This window comes from Galeopterus variegatus, unplaced genomic scaffold (genome assembly GCF_000696425.1).
Source record: "Galeopterus variegatus unplaced genomic scaffold, G_variegatus-3.0.2 Scaffold4462, whole genome shotgun sequence".
In the NCBI taxonomy this organism is placed as follows: Eukaryota; Metazoa; Chordata; class Mammalia; order Dermoptera; family Cynocephalidae; genus Galeopterus; species Galeopterus variegatus.
Genome location: NW_007730573.1, coordinates 118,755 through 136,476, shown reverse-complemented (window position 1 = coordinate 136,476; position 17,722 = coordinate 118,755). Strand labels below are relative to the sequence as shown.

The 17,722-nt window shown below is 38.4% G+C and overlaps 1 protein-coding gene and 1 pseudogene across 2 annotated transcripts in view; one reads left to right on the top strand and one right to left on the bottom strand.

Moving 5' to 3' along the window:
* The window catches only part of LOC103603119 (oxysterol-binding protein-related protein 1-like), a 141,325-nt gene that overhangs the window by 36,651 nt on the left and 86,952 nt on the right, over window positions 1–17,722 (top strand). Inside the window, exons 5-6 of the mRNA XM_008587593.1 lie at window positions 11,747–11,858; window positions 16,871–16,956. Coding sequence (XP_008585815.1) covers window positions 11,747–11,858; window positions 16,871–16,956 — 198 coding nt within the window. The remainder of the gene's footprint in view (window positions 1–11,746; window positions 11,859–16,870; window positions 16,957–17,722) is intronic.
* Window positions 9,855–10,635, bottom strand: LOC103603120 (annotated as a pseudogene). The gene has a single exon (XR_551580.1). The product of XR_551580.1 is annotated as a tropomyosin alpha-3 chain pseudogene (transcript).

Sequence of the window (17,722 nt, the reverse complement as noted above, 5' to 3'; positions counted from 1 at the left end):
ACTGGATTTCCTGTTTTCTGGGTTCCATGTCTTCCTCTGTCTTGATTTCTCTATATTTTGTGGAACACAGTCTTCATGAGCTTCTTGAGAAAGGTTGTATGTGAAGTCAATGTTTTGAGAATTCATATGTTGGAAAATACCTGTTACCTTTGTATTTGAGTGATAGTTTGACTACGTATAGATTGCTAGGTTGGAAATCACTTCTTTCAGAATTGTGTCACTGTTTTTGAGCTTTCAGTGTTGTCCAGAAGTCTAGGGTTATTCTGATTCCTGTTCTGTATATGTGACACGATTATTGTTTAATCACTGGAAGTTTACTAATTAGAATTAGAATGACAGATAACTTAAAATAACAGAGACTTATAAGATGGTTTATTTCTCTCTCGTGTAAAAATCCAGGTAGGTAGTCTAGGGCAGGTGGCTAATAGGATTCTTCTATCTTGATGTTATACTGTGTGTGGCTTTGACGATATCCAGTATGGGAGCATCCCAATTCCAGGAAGCCAGAGGAGGTGACAGAGGGACAGAGAATATGCAAGGGTACTTCAGAAAGTTCATGGAATTGAAAATAATACGACTCTTTCTATGAACTTTTTGAAGACCTCTCGTATACATACTACCTCTTCTAGAAGATTCCTAGAAGTTTTTATGACACTTTTGCTTAATCCCATCAGCTAAAGTAGTCATGTGGCCACACTAGCCAAAGTGTAGCTGGGAAGTGTAGTCTTTATTCTCGGTGGCCTTATGCCCAGCTAAACATGCTGTTGGGGTGAGATGGGCTCCTCCCTTTGCTTTTGGTGTCCTAGAATGTTCCTGCGTTTACCTTTAGACTTTTTAATCTGTGCATTAGTTTTCTCTTGCTGCATATCAAATTAGCATATATGCCTTGGGTTGAATGTCCCCCCAAAACGTAATCCCCACTGTAATTGTTGGGGGTGAGAAATCCTATCATGGTAATTGAAAGGAGGGACCTTGAAGAGTTAATTAGATTGCAGGTTTAGATTGTAGTGAATGGATTAAAACTGGTGGTCATGGGTGTGATTCGGAAGGTTTTGGAAAGAGAGTGAATGAGGAGGTTGGTCTCTCTTTGTCTCTGTGCTTCAACATTATCACAGTGTGATATCCTGCCTTCACTGTCGCTACCACCAAAATCCTCACCAGGTATGTTCTCTGGACTTTGGACATTCCAGCCTGAAACCATAAGCAATAAATTTCATTTTCTTTTTAAATCACACAGTTTCAAGTATTTTGTTATAAGCAGCAGAAACAGCACAATTCACTTAGTGACAAATCAACACTCATTAATTATCTTACAGTTCTGAAGATCAAAATTCAGGGCACAGCCTAGCTGGATTCTCTGCTCAGGCTCTCACAAGACCGAAATCAAAGTATCAACTGGACTGTGTTCTCATCTGTAGCTTGAGGGCCTCCTACAAGCACATTCAGGTTGTTGGCAGAGTTCACTGTAGTTGTATGACTGTGGTGCCTGGGTTTTTTTGCTGGGTATCACTCTCAGCTCTTCAGGCCACCCTCAGGTCATAGCCACACGGCCCCCTCCATATGCTTTCTTAACACTTCCAGTCTCTTTGCCAGGAAGACTCCAACCCCTTTGGTGGGGTCACTTGATTAGGTCCTGTCCACCTGGAATAATCTCCTTTTATGAAAGTCGACTGTGCCATAAAGATAATCTAGTCACAGAAGTAAAAATCCATCATATTCCCAGTCCTGGGGATTCTGTAGGCTGAGCACTGAGCACCAGGGCAGGGCTCCTGGGGACCATTTTAGTATTCTGTCTACCATAATCTGGAAACTCATGTCCCTTGGTTTTGGAATATTTCTTTACTTCCAAATTTATTGGATTTTTTTCCTCTGGAGCTTCAGTTGATCAGATAATAGACAAAGATTGTTCATCTACTTTTCTTAACTTTTTCCTCCTATATTTCCTATTTCCACTTAGGGTTTCTCCCCTATTTTTTGAGAGATGTCTTCAAATTTATCTTCCAATCTCTCTGTTGAATATTTTGTTTCTACTATTATTTTTAATATTTAAGAATTCTTTATTTTTTGTCCAGATGCTCCTTTTTTAATAGCATTCAATTCTTGGTAAATAAGGAAATGCCTCATTTCTCTGACGATATTTTAGATTCTTTTAGGGTTTTCTTCAGCATTTTCATGTTGTTCAAGTTTGGTTTTTTTTCTTGTCTGTCTTGATCTTTGTTCTTTGTGCTAGTTATATCTCAAATCTCAGGTTGCAGTTGGCGAGCGATTCATATTTAAGAGTGACTCTTCTCAAAGCTTGTAGAAGTTCTGTGAGCATGAGTAGAACTTGACCCTTGGGCTTCATTGTAGCATGAATTTTGTTGAGTTTGTATAGTAGATTGTGATGTATTTTTTACTCTTTTCAAGATGGTTTTTTTTTTTTTTAAAAGATGACCGGTAAGGGGATCTTAACCCTTGACTTGGTGCTGTCAGCACCACGCTCAGCCAGTGAGCGAACCAGCCATCCCTATATGGGATCCGAACCCGTGGCCTTGGTGTTATCAGCACCGCACTCTACCGAGTGAGCCACAGGCCGGCCCCACCCCAAGATGTTTTTAATGTAGTAGTATGTATAACATATTTATTAACCTCTGTACCCCAGGTTGCACATCTTTAAAAAAGATGTATAGTAATAGTACCTACCTCAGTGTTTTTGTGAAGACTTAAACATGTTAATAAATAGTAAAACTCTTAAAACAGTGGTACATAGTAAATGTTAAATATTGGGTACTATTACGTATTGTTTCATTTGTTTAGAAGTAATTGTTTTAGGTCCTGAATCTGGCCTTAAATTTGGTCATAACTTTGATTTTTCTCAGGAAAGAAATTACGCATCATTTTTCAAGTGGATGTATTTTTGTTGCTATTTTTTGACAAAAATTTGGATTTCATGGGATACTTTATTTATATGCCAGAGGTTGGGGAATTGTATTTCCACACACATGGATATTGGATAATTAAAGCTTACCCTTTTAAGTAGCCAGTTTTTGAAAAATATAACCATTTCTGGTAGCTATATTTTTAAATGTTTTAACACATTACCCCACCTTTTCTATTACAATATACCAGCATAATGAAACCCCTAAAAGGTATTCTGATACTTTCCTTTGGGTTGTATTAAAGGTACAACTCATTATTTAAATACTTCTCTTAAACTTCTCTTTATTAAGAGTTACAAGCTATCTAAGGGTCTAATAAGCATAATTTGTAGAGATTATTTTTCCTTTCTAACTTTGATGAAACCTGAGACCCGTATTAAGAAGTTGCTTTGCAAGATGTAAAACTTTTCATGTGGAATTTCTCTTGAAAGTTGATAATTTTACAGGAAAAAACAGTCACCTTTAAAACTCAACATAGGAATGTTGACAGTAGTGTTATTTATAACAGTCAAAGAGTAGAAACAACCCACATATTCACTAGTTAATGAGTGGATAAACAAAATGTGGCATTATCCATACAATAGAGTGAAGCACTGATACATGCCAAAACCTAGATGGATGTTGAAAAGCATGCTATGTAAAAGAAGCCAGATACAAAAGGCCACATATCTCATAATTCCTTTCTAGAAATGTCCAGAATAGGCAAATCCATAGAGACTGAAAGTGGATTTGGGGTTGCCAGGGGCTTAGGGGAAGGGGCATTAAGGGGTGATGGTTAATGGATACAGGATTTCTTTTTGGGGTGATGAAGATGTTCTAAAATTAGATAGTGATGATTGATGCACAACTGTGTAAATATACTAAAAGCCACAAAATTGTATGTGAAATTTATGGTATATGAGTTATATCTTAAGCTATTTTAAAAATCAATGGGGCATGGAGGATTTTTCTCTAAGTGTTGCATTTAAGATGAATTGTGTGATGACGATGGCAATGTGGTGGTGCAGTAAGGGACTGACCGACAGTGGACTGAAGGGACTGACTGACAGTGTACTGTGCAGAGTGGAGTTAAGGCTACTCAGGGTTGTGACTCATGGCTGTGTTCCCTTTGTTCTTCACTGCAGCCTTTGTTGTATGCTGCAGGTCCTAATGTACTGCATGGCACCCCTTAAAAAATGAGAAAAAATTAAAGTATTATGCTCAAAGTTGATACTTTACTCCTCTAACTTCTTAGTAGTTATTTATTTGACAAATTGGTCAAAGTGCTGTCTTGGCCAGGAATATATTAAGCAAAATATCTTTATTCAGGAATAAATATTTAAAAATAGCCACTGTTCTATGTGCAGGATATGTATAGCAGTGAACAAAACAGATCAAATCCCTTCCTCATTAAGGGGGCACAGGCAATACAGGAAGTTAGAAGTGGTATGAAAATGAGTATGGCAAGGGGATGAGAGCCAGGGGGTGGGGACGGGAGGCTTTTCTATAAGTATCATCACGAGGTGCGTATGTGCCCTTTATCACCTTCCCTAGCTCCTGATTTATATATTTGACCTTTTGTAGTCTGGGTCTTGGCTCTTATCAGTCAACTGAATTTTTTTTTAAGATCGTCAGTGGTTTACTAGTTTTAAGGGTTTCTGTTTTCTCAATCTTCTGTAGCTGTACTCTAACAGAGCTGATCACTTCTCTAGGAGGAGGCACTGCACAGTCTGTTTCTTTTGCTGCTTCTCTGGTTTCTGTCTTTTTTTCCTTACCCTTCATGATAGATGTTTCTCTTTTAAAAAAAATTTTTTTAAACCATTCTTCTCTTTTCTCTTGAAACTTTCTCCCTCAGCAAACCAATTTACTCTTACAGCTTCACTTTTTCTTTCTGGGGGGTTATTTGAAAGTCTGTAATCTCATCTCTTACTGCTCTCCAGGCATCCCTGTGTTCTGTTCAGCTGCATATTGGGCATTAGGGCTGCCCCTCAGGGCTCTGAAAGTTCATGTATCTAAAACGGGACTTGTCTTCCACCATACCCACTCCCTATACAGTATTTGAGTTGGTCTTTGAAATAGTTTTCATTGTAAATCCTTTTTTCTCTTCTCTCCACTTGAGAACATATCCATTGCTTTTGGCCTAGACTGCTTTGTCTCCAGTTACTTTTCTGACTTGTTCTAATGTTAGATCCATGTTATACGGAGGTGCCCCAGCAGCATCCTAATCTCTGCTCTAGTTTTGTCAGAGCTTCCTCTTTCTCCAGCCCTTCAGTATTCATCATCTAAAAATGTTTTCTCTGTAGAGCCTTGTGCTGTGTTAAGTACTTAAGCAAGTTAGGTGAGTAGTTAATAAAAAGAATGTGGAGAGACACCAGAAGGTTTATTTCTGCCAAGTTCATGGGTGGTGCTGCAAGTCTGGGGTTCACACTTCAAGAGCCTCTGCTCTAAATCCTCACAAAGTGGTTAGGTGTCCGTTCTAACTTGGAGATCTCATACCGCTCCTCTGAAACCTTTCAGTGAAGTTCCTTCATGTTTAGCAAAACGTGTTCTCCTGAGATCGCATATGGCAACTTCACGGTCACTTCACAGTCTACATTCCCCTTCTCTCTCCCTCTACACTGTCTCTACATTATTGAAGTATGTTTTCTTTTCTTAACAAAGGTGCTTCTCTGTACCTCTGCACATACTATTCTCCACGGCCCTTTGGGGTTTATATCCATCAGATTCCAGATTAGTTTTTTATAGCCTTCCTGAAACTCATAGTAGGGAAATTACTAGAACTCTGAGCAGTTGGAAAAAATGGTATAAAGCCACTAGATGAGGTTTTAATAGGTTGAGAAATAACATTCCTTGAGTCTGCCATGTGGTGCCAAATTTGAGTATCTCTACTATATTTTTTAAGCAGCTTTATTGAGGTCTATTTCACATACCATACAATTCACCCATGTAAAGTGTACAACTCAATGGTTTGAGTATGTTGACAGGTTCTTGCAGCTATCAACACCGTCAATTTTAGAACATTTTTATTACCCTAAAAGGAAACCTTGTACTGGAGCAGTCACTCCCTATTCCCTCTTCTCAGCCCCAAGTAACCACTAATGTGCTGTCTATATCTATGGATTTGCCTGTTCTGGACATTTTACATGAATCATACAATATGTGGTCTTTAAAAAGTTCACGGAAGGATTTGTATTATCTTTTAATTTCATTTTTTTCTACAAACTTTTTGAAGCCATGTATGACTGGCTTCTTTCACTTAGCATGATATTTTCAAAGTTCATCCACGTTGTAGCATGTATCAGTACATCATTCTTTTTTATTGCCAGATAATATTCGATTGTATGGACATACAGCATTCACCAGTTGATGAATGTTTGGGCTGTTTCCACTTTTTTGGCTATTATCAATAATGCTGCTCTGAACATTCACGTACAAGTTTTTGTGTTGACATAAATTTTCATTTCTCTGGGTGTATACCTTGGAGTGGACTGCTGGGTCATATGGTAACTCTATGTTTAGTGTTTTGCAGAGCTGCCATACTCTTTTCCAAAGCAGCTACACCATTTTACATTCCCACTGGCGTTGTGTGAAGATTCCAGTTTCTCCACATCCTCACCAACACTTGTCCGTCTTTTTAATTTTAGGCATTCTAATGGTCGTGAAATCATATCTCATCTGGGTTTCATTTGTATTTCCATAATGATTGGTGATGTTGAGCATCTCTTCATGTGCTTATTGGCCATTCGTTTATCTTTTTTTGAGAAATGTCTGTTCACGTCCTTTGTCCATTTTTTAATCTGGTTGGTTATTTTGTTATTGAGTTTTAGGAATTCTTTATATATTCTGTACATAAGTGCCTTATCAGATATATAATTTGCAAATATTTTCTTCCATTGTGTGTGTTACTTTTCATTCTCTTGATAGTGCCCTTTGATGTACAAAAATTTTTACTTTTGATGAAGATTATTTTTTCTTTTTTTGCCTGTGCTTTTGGAGTCACATCCAGAAAATCATTGCCAGATCCATTGTCATGAAGCTTTCTTCCTATGCATTTTTCTAAGAGTTTTATAGTTTTATCTCTGATGTCTTTGAACCACTTTGAGTTAATTTTTGTATATAGTGTAAGGTGTGGGTCCCACTTCATTCTTTTGCTTGTGGATATCCAATTTTCCCAGCACCATTTTTTGAAAAAACTGTCCTTTCCCCATTGAATGGTCTTGGCAGCTTTGTCAAAAATCATTTGACCGTATATGCAAGAGTTTATTTCTGGGCTTTCTGTTCCATCCCATTGGTCTGTATGCCTGTCTTTATGCCTGTACCACATTGTTTTGATTACTGCAGCTTTGTAGTAATGTTTGAAATCAGGCATGTGAGTCCTTTAATTTTGTTCTTCATTTTAAATACTATTTGGGATCCTTCGAAATTTTATATAGATTTTAGGATGGGATTGTCCATTTCTGTAAAGATTATCATTGGGATTTTTTTTCCCAAGTGTGCTACAACTGGGTTCTCTCCATGGGGGTGTGGGTCTAAGGGGTGACCTGGCCCCACCTTTTGTTCTCAGGGTTGGCTCGTGTCCCCCTTGAGTCAGGCACTATCACATTGCCCATTTCCCATAGAGGGGAAACAGGCCCAGAAAAGTTAAGAAACTTGCTCTAGGCCATGGCCCTGGTTGGAGTCAGAGTCAGAGGTACTGGTCCCACTTCATTCTTTTGCTTGTGGATATCCAATTTTCCCAGCATAATTTCTTGAAAAAACTGTCCTTTCCCCATTGAATTGTCTTGGCAGCTGGGACCCAGAAGCTCATAACCACGGAATTATGGATGAGTGCCTCTGACAGATAATAAGATTGGGGTGGATTCCCAAGTCCCAGGCCAGGGCCTCTCCCTTGAGAGAAATTGGGGAAGGCTGCCTGGATGTGAAAGAGCTCAGTGTGGGAAGAATCCAGGGAGGATTGAGTGTGTGTGTGGGGGGGGGCATTTGGAGTAGGCAGAAAGGAATAAAAAGAGGGCGTGTTTCATATGGGGTCTGACCAGAGGATCCATCCAGTCCTTCCAACTCTTTCTGCAGGGTTAAGATGCTGGCGAGGAAAAGCAAGCGATTTAGCCCTCCCATATAGATGGGATGGTGCCTTCCCTCGAAACAAGATATTACTTTGTCATTGGGACTTGATGGGTATTGCATTGAATCTTTAGATTGCTTTTGATATCAAGTTTTTCCATTTCCGTGATCATAGGATGTTTTCCAATTTTATTTATGTCAACTTCTATTTCTTTCAGCAGTTTTGTGGTTTTAGTGTACGAGTCTTTCACCTCTGTAGTTAAGTCTATTCCTAAGTATTTAAGTCTCTTGTCAGATACATGATTTGTAAATTTTTTTGTACCATCTTGTGGGTTGTTCTATCTTCTTTACTAATATGAACTATTTATGTAAAATATGAAAATACTTCTAAAATGTTACTTTTAAAATGATAGGAATTGCTAAAATATTTATAAAATTCATTTTATTAAAACATTAGGAGACTTCTTTACCATTTTTTATTTTTAAAATATTTTTATTTTATTTGTAGAATGATATTCAGCCATGAAAAATGTTTGTAAACACTATATAATATACTGGAAAATATATATTAGGTGAAAGGCATAAACATAAAACAGCTATGTCATATAAGTAAAATTATGTTTGTTTGTTTGTTTATTTATTTATTTGGAGGGACTGGTTCTTTATTTCAAAAAGACAGTTGTCAATACTCAGTATCAAAACAGTTGCACTATTGGTTTTTCTTTCTCCCAGTCGGCCTCAAAGAGACCACACTAAAAGAGTACATTTTAAGCCAGTAAGCTGCAGGATGTGCACCTAACAGACCTCACAGAAACATTACCAAAGAGTGGGGATTGGGTAGGGAAAGAAACTTTAAAAGATCAGCACGCTGCCAGTCCACAGACTGTAGAGAGCTTTCACAGCCAGATGGTGTGGCCAGGGTCCCCCTACCCCAAAGAAGCAAAGTTTCAAAATAACATAAAAAATTTTAAAGTTTTGTATATAAGCTATTCAAAATTTCTCCAGCACTGACTGATACAAAGCACAACGAGATGGCACTTTTAAAGACAACAGCTTCAGACCCAATAAAGGGTGATGCGATGTGTTTTATATGGCTAAATCATTGGCAAAAACATAGTTTTCTTTCTATCTTTCAAGGAGGCAGGAGAGCAATTAAGTGGTCACCTCAACATAAGGGGCACATGATCCATTCTGTGGAGCAGTTGGGAAGGGGGTAGAGATGGGACAAAAATTTGACCTCTGAGGTCTTACCATCATAATTTGGTCACTTCTGTTGGGGGAAAAAAAAGTTGTTCAAAATTAGCTTAAAGTTGAAAACCTGAACAGCGTGTTTTTTGTTTTTGTTTTGGCTAACACTTCCTGAAATACCCTTTCTGGTTTAGCTGGTACTTTGTACAGAGCAACGAGGTTTCCCAGAGTGGAGTCTTTCCCTGGGCTCTGTTTGGCTCTCAGCAAGGCAGGCCCATACACCTCTTTCCCTCCTCTATGGAGAGGGCAATATGCATTAAGACGAAAAGTTACTTTCCAAAAGTGAGAAAGGGATTAGATTGTTGCTTAAGAACTGTGGAATTATTTGGAATGTTTTACATATGGTTGCTACAACAACAAAAAAGGTAATTACAAAATGTGTACATCACAGCATGCTTTTAAAGACACTTTGCATTGTTTCACATTCCCTTAAATATTGTTCCCAAAGGTGCTCAGCCTCTAGCCCAGCTGGAATCTCTGGGAAGAGGCAGAGACAGTTTGGTGAAAAAAGGCATGGGGGTTAGGGGATGGGGAGTGGAGGGTGGAGGGTGGAGGGGGCAGTGAAAGGAGAAGGTGGCCTTCCACTTAAAGATCAGCCCTCAGTTTAAAGGTCAGCCAGCGGCTGGCTGGCCTCAGGCAGAGTTGGGGTCAGAGGGAGAAGCAGTGGCAGGGTGGGACTGGGGTGCTCTGCATCTCGTTTGGGTCAAGCAGAGTCTGGTCCAGCATCCTTTGTGTACAGAGGTGCTCCTCTTTGGTGCATTTCAGTTTATCTTCCAAATTATCAATTGTCTTCTTCAGCTTGGCTACAGATCTCTCAGCAAGCTCAGGACGGGTCTCTGCCTCCTTGAGTTTATCAGTAAGAATCTTTATCTCTTCCTCATATTTGTCTTCTTTTTGAGAGTACTTCTCTTCAGCAGCACTCAGACACTTCAGGTTCTGGTCCATCAGTCTGATCCGCTCATCCATCTCTCGGCAACGGGACTCTGCCAGCTCAGCTCCTCCTCTGTGCATTTCAAGTCTCCTTCAATAATCACCAACTTACAGTAACCTCTTCACACTTCCTATCTGCCTCTTCTGCAATGTGCTTAGTTTCTTTGAGTTGGATTTCCTGGAGTTCCATGTTTTCTTCATCTTTTAAGGCCCAGTTTTCCATAAGCTTCTTACCTCTCTCACTCTCATCGGCAGCATTTTCTGCTTCCTCCAGCTTTTGCAGGGCAGTGGCCAGGTGCTCCTGAGCGCGGTCCAGCTCCTCTTCAACCAGCTGGATCCTACGGTTCAAGGAGGCCACCTCAGGCTCAGCCTGTTCCTGGGCCCGCCTTTCTCCCTCCGCTACCTGCTGAAGGCGCTTGGCCCACTCTGCATCATTGGCCTGCTGTTGCAGAACCTGGCTTTTGCACTTCACCGCTTCGAGGGTGGTGATCCTGGCCATAGTTCCCACCCTGCTCACACTTTGGCTCCTGCCTCTTCTACTCCAAACTTATGTTTTAAAAAATCTCTAACTTACACATAGGGAAGATGATTAAAAAGTAATATACTAAAATGTTTATAGTGGTCATATAGTGGCTAGGATGATGAGTACATTGTTTTCTTTTTCCTGTGTTTTTTAGACTTAATTTAAGCATTTTTTTACTATAAAAAATATTTGAAAAGAATATGGGAAACTTTATTGCCCAAAGAAAAGATGAAATTCCTGGGATGATATAGCACGTAATGACACAGGGTATCACTTTCTCTGCGAGAGGCCCTGTCAGTCTGGAAGTTAGAGTAGCACTGTATTTCAGCCTGCCTTAGTGTAGAACGCAACAGCAAGTGTTGCCGGCATTCCCTTCCTACCTCCTGGGCATCTCTGGGTAATCAAACGTCAAATTTCTCATATTGTCTGCATTCTTCTCCTCCAGTTCTGCTGTCTTGTTAAGTTGTATAACTGACCCAGTGATTCTGAACTTATTTATCTTACCAATTAGTTTGAAGTTCATAAAAGAACAGTAATATAAATGATGTAGTTTATTCTCCATTGTTCAATAGTGACTTTGGTACATTGCTTCATTATAAACCATTCCTTTGATAGTGATATATCCCATTCTGTATCACTTTAGAAAATAATGCTCTATTTTCTGTAAACGTTACAATTTTTAAAAATCTAGGTCTGTTGGGGAAATTATTTTTTTCAACAGGCCATAGAGGAATGATGTTAAGTGAATGTACTACCTGCTATAATTGAAATAAGGGCTTTGTTTCCTTACATATTTAATTTGACCACATGGATTGTTTTGGCAAAATGACCAGATAATTTACTTTAAAAATCAGTTATAGAATTTGGTCGTATATTAATTGTGGATTGGTAGTTGTTTAGGTTAGGCAGTTGTTAATTATCATCACAGTTAGTTTAATCACTTATTATAGGCATAACTGATATAAAGATTCTTACGAAGTACTGTTTCTATTGTAGATACTCTGTAGCAATTAGTAATTTGCAAAAGGACTGTAATGCAATACAATTTTAGCTTAATAATAGCTAAAAATAATTTCTCTCTTTTTAGGAGTTGGTAATGCTTCTTTTAGAATATAATGCTGATGCTACTGTTGTTAATGGGAGTGGACAGACAGCAAAGGAAGTCACTCATGACAAGGAAATTAGAAACATGCTTGAAGGTAAATATTATGGATGATAACATAAGTGGCATTTACTTTAATTATAGCCAAAGTCCAGAATATGAGTAGAAATGGCTTCGGAGATACCGAAACAGATGACTATAAGCCTATGCTCAAACGATAATGTCATTTGGGAGTTATTGATTAGACACAAAATGATCTGTATGAGAGTTTTCTCACTAAAGAGCTATTCAGCTATTAATTATACAAAATTATGGCAAATTATAAAAATTTGTTCTTTAAATGCTCAACTAGAAAATTAGAGACATGAGGGACTATGGCTGATGGGCTGAGGAAGTATGATAATGAAGGAATACGGAAGTGCAGGACAGAGAAATCGTGACAGGTGCAGCTATTGGGAATCATTTGGTATTGGGGAAGATAGCTCTGGCAGCTCAGTGTTCCTGACAACTTCGTTGTAGTGTAACAGGGGACAGTAATTTCTTGATGGTTCACCTTCATTGTTTTCAGTATCAAAGATTAAGTTGTACTTAAGACAAAGGAGTCTGCAATAACTCAGAGCAATTTGTCTAAAATAGTTTTAAAACAAAAACATTTTGATGGTTATGTTGGGAAACCCTCATGCAATAGGCTTATTCTCCAAATGGCCAAGGCTTTGCTTTAATGATTTTTTGTAGTATTTCTAATGTAAAGAAGAGAAAATCCATAATTTTGATTTTATGAATAAAGATACTGAATTAGAGATGCAGTTTCACACACATCTCGTGTTTCTTTCCTTTGCAGTTTGGAGAAGGGTAATATAATTTTATATTTAAAGGGTGTTGATTTCTTAATTTTACTTTTTTTAAACATACAAATTTAACTTTATTTCCTCATTTTCATTTAAAGCTTTATTTTATAAAACACACAAAAAACATTTTTCAGAGTTCTGTATTACAGGAAATTAAACAGAAATATCCATTGCTTCATAGGTTCAAGTTATATAAATTAAAATCAAATAATTGGAAATTTATTCAATATGGGAATTACACAATGAAATAAATGACAAAAGAACCTAATGGAGCAATATTTCATTACTCATGGATTATTATTAGTTACTTTCAGGATCTGAACCAAAATTCTGAATATTTAGACTTCTTTTGCTGTATCTTATATTTAAATATCTCCCTATTTGAGTCAAGCTACTTGGCCAAAATGTCTGATTTAGGAAAGTATTTAGCTTTATAGCAAAAGGTTTTCCATCTCCAGTTACCATCTTCAAGGAAATTGACATTAGAGTGCTGACAAAATCTGCTGATATGCAGTAAATTTGTTATGAACGATATGCAATAAATTTGTTATGTCAACTCTATGGTAAGTCAAATAGGTTCCAATAAAAATGGAACAATTATGCATAGTTTAATAAAGTATCATGTTGGTTTTCCCCATCTAAAAATTAACCAATAAAATAAAACATATCAACCATAATTAACTTGGTTGTAGAAAAAACACATTTGAGAATTACAATTACATTTTCTTCCTCATCTCATCTTGAGTCATTGACAGGAATTTTGTAGGCCACTGTATTAGTCCCTTTCTGTTGCTCATAACAAAATAACTAGAACTGAGTAATTTGTAAGAAAACGAAATTTATTGCTTACAGTTTCTGCGGCTGGGAAGTCTAAAGTCTAGGGAACTCATCTGGTGAGGGTCTTCTTTGGTGGCGGCTTTACAGCAAGGCATGGTTTTCACATGGCAGAAAATGGTGGAGCAGAGAGAGAGAGATTCTCACTTGCTCTCCTTTTAAAGCCCTCAGAACCACACCCCTGACCACCATTATTAATCCGTTCACTACGGCATGGTCCTAAAATCTAACCACCTCTTCTTCAAGGCCCCACCTTTCAGTTACGATAATAGGAATTCCCACCATCTTAACACTGTCGCGATGGAGACCAAGCCTCCGACATTAATCTTTGGAGGGACACAGTTGAGTCCACTGCAGACACCACGCTACTTTGTGGATTATAGTAGTAAATGAACAGACAGACTTCTTCAGAGTTGGTAATGAACTGTGGTCCTGACTCTTCTCATTTTTCACATACCATCAAATCTTTGTATAAATCAGATCAAATGAAGGAGAATCTTCCAACAGTGGCAGAAATGTTGCTGTGGCTGTGTTCTGTCTGATCACTGAACAGATTTCATCCCGGACAGCTTTCTGAGACGTTTCTCTGGGTGCACTGTCATCTTTTACAGCCTTTTCACACTCAGTATCAAACTGCTGTCTTCCCAGGTCCTTGCCACTTTCAGTTTTTGAGATGACCACCACCAGTTTCTGAACTGAACACTTGTATAACCAATCTTCTAGTTGTTCTACCACATTGTTTAGGTATTTTATGAGCTCATGATCAGTAGTTACAAGCCAAGTGAGTACACATTTCTGTACTCGAGTAAAGATTTCAGATAGCCGTATATGCATGCTGATATAAAGTGCTGTTGATGCCACATGGGAAGAACCCGGTCACGATTTTGGTGCTCCCTGCAGGGTGATGCCCTTGCTCCTGGGAGAGCTGCAGCACTGTGGCTGGGCCCACAGACAAAGGGCTGATTTCTGAGTTTTAATTATTAGTATTTTTATCTGTGTAAAAACTAAGATCCTTCTTTTCATTATTTTCCATTTGGCCTTGAGAACCAAAATCTCACTTGTTTTGTAATTACAAAGTAATAGCATCTGCTTGTCAGACATCTTTATGTCAGTGTCTTAAGTTGCTCCTATATTTAAAATGAACCCTCTCATTGTCAATGAACAAGCAAGTCAACACATAACATCATCTATCAGGCACTGTTTATGTGACTTTGGGACACATAGAACATATTAGATGTGCTCCCTGCTGTTTAATAAGTTGTGATCTAATTGGGAGGATGAGGTACTTTCTTTGATCCTATCATTTTTATTATAAGAAGATGAGAACCCAGAACTGAGGTTTTCCTGACAGACTGGAATGTTAGGTTAGTCTGACAAGTTGACATTTAATTAGGGCAATCGTAAAGACATGCTCTCAGGCCCCTGCAAAACCCAAACTCTGCCAGGGCTTAGTTGGCTTTATAGGTAATATAACTTATCAGCTGACATGGTCCTAGCCTGGGAAGTAGCAGAAGTGACATTACTGAGTGGTTCTGCTCTAAAGAGTGATAATGATTTAAAATTTTATAGGACAAATCATTTTTTAGATTTGGGATATTTGCTTTAAAAAATTTACTGAGATAGAAAATATATGCAGAAAAGTATATATCCTTAATGTATGCATCATTAATGTACAGTTTTCACAAATAAACACATCCATATAAACAGCACCCACATCAGGAAACAGAACACTGCCAGTGCTTGAGAAGCCCACCACCCCAAACTGGAATATTTGTTTTCATTGGCTGGATCAACAGTCTTTCATGTCCTGAATGAACGCAAGACAGGAAATTTCCAGGACCATAGTTCAGGAACATATGTAGGGTTTTCAATTCCAAATCCCTGTCTGTTTTCCTTCATTTATGACACTGTCACAAATGACTAGGATACACAGAAGAATAACAGGTACCTGGCTTCAAGAATGACTCAGGGGCTAAATTACAGCTCAGGGTAATACGTGCAGTAGTAGAGGTGTGCACAAGAGAAGGATTGGGACATCACAGTTCTCGAAGAGCTCACAGTCCAGTGGCCATAGAACCGTTGAGAGGAAAGATTGAAGATAGTGAATCCCAGCAACAGACAAAACTGCTAAGAGTGTATGTAGAGGCTTGTATTCTCCCAAGGTAGAGAGTGAGTCTGGGTGTGGAAATAAGTGTGAGAATAGAAGATCAAATGGTCTGTAGTGATGTTAGTCAGTTCTTAAGACAAAGCTAAACTAGGTCCAGCTATACCTGTATTCAATATATGTGTTCCCTGTAGTTTAAAATGTGTTTGTATGCGTAGAGTCTCAAACAGCAGTTAGCACATAGTAATAGTAATTACTAGCTTGAATAAATGTTTATCTGTTTTCTTAGTCACCTCGGTCCCCAACCTGCTTCTCTGTCCGTGAGCCAAAACAATTCAGATCTAGCAGAAATGAGACTTTGTTTGCATATTGCAGTCTCATACACAAATCAGATCTTTAGTTGTTGTTTTCCTGCATGTATGATTTGAGAAGAAGCATAATGATACGAGTATGGATGCTGGAACTAGCCTGCCCAAGTTCAAATCCCAGATCCTCCACTTTCTGGCTTTGTGACCTTGGTTACGTTCCTCAACCTTTGGTGCTTCTGGGTTTTTTTTTGTGTGTGTGTCTGTAAAATTAGGATAATAATACCTATCACAGAGTAGTTATGAGGATTTAATTAATTAATATTTTTAAAGTATTTTGAATAGCACTCTGCACATAGTGTTATAGTATTTGTTTTATGTGGAAGAATGTAAGTAAATTGATAGAAATCTGCATGTATTTATATGGTATATACATCTTCCTACCAGTGCTATTTCTTGTTTCATATTCTAAGGTTCTGGAAGGTATAAACACTATTTATCTAGCTTTTCAAGGCAGTTATGTAATAATATTTCTTTTTTTTTTTTTCCTTTTTGTCTTTTTTTTACTGACCGGTAACGGGATCGCAACCCTCGGTGTTGCGCCCACACCGCGCTCAGCCAGTGAGCGGGAACCGGTCTCCACATGGGATCTGAACCCTCGGCGGGAGCACCGCCGTGCTCCCAAGCGGCGCACTCTCCAGTGCGCCACCAGGCCGGCCCTGTAATAATATTTCAATGTGTAAAAGTAATTCATAAATTTTTGTGATGGATATGATAGTAAAATATTTAAAGACCTCTGAATTGAAAACATAAATTCATCCAAATCTGAGAGAAATTGAATTCTGTAATCTGAAATAGGGAAATGAGAATAACAATAAAGTTTATCTGCATTTGAATTATAATTAAAAACATTTTGACTTTTCTCGCCAGGCTCACTTTATTCTTTATACTTCTTTGTAATGAATTTACTAATAGAATCTCGACTAGCAGTGGAGTAATACGGACTTTCCTTTTGCAGCTGTAGAAAGGACTCAACAAAGAAAGCTTGAAGAATTACTTCTAGCAGCAGCAAGAGAAGGCAAAACAGCAGAACTCACAGCTCTGGTAAAACAAAACAACCCCCCAAAAGCATGTTTCTTTACTTTACACTTCAGGAAAATTTTACATAATGTTAAGTAAAAATTGTGGGACCATAAAACTCCAGCGATCATAATAATAGAACGAAAGTTCTTATTTTAAAATGCTTAACATGGTAATAGTTTTAGCAGGACACATTTTTTTTTTGTCTTTTTTCGTGACCGGTAACGGGATCGCAACCCTCGGTGTCGCTCCTGCACCGCGACCGGCAACGGGATCGCAACCCTTGGTGTCGCGCCAGCACCGCGCTCAGCCAGTGAGCGGACCGGTCTCTATATGGGATCCGAACCCTCGGTGGGAGCACCACCGCGCTCCCAAGCGCCACACTCAACCGAGTGCGCCACCGGGCTGGCCCAGCAGGACACATTTTAAATGGTGATGTTTTTCCTGAATTTCTGATTTACATTCCCAGCCCACACTGAAAGCCAGATGGGTAAGAATCCAGTTTTCCTGGCAAATAGTTAATGTAAGGACAACTTCAAAAGCTTTTTTCAAATTAAGCCTATTTAAAATTGGAGCATCGTATATAAGACCCTATAAAATAATAAGTGTTTCTAATTTTGATGAGCAGTAATTTCTGAAAGGAATGCTATACTTCTAGAAAGTAACATACAAAGAAGGGATGGTATTTTGGAATATTTATATCACATTAGAGCAGACTGAAAGCTTTGCCCACTTTTTTCTTCTTCTTAGGAGACCTACTTTCTGGTTTCCATTTCCTGCATAGTCTCAT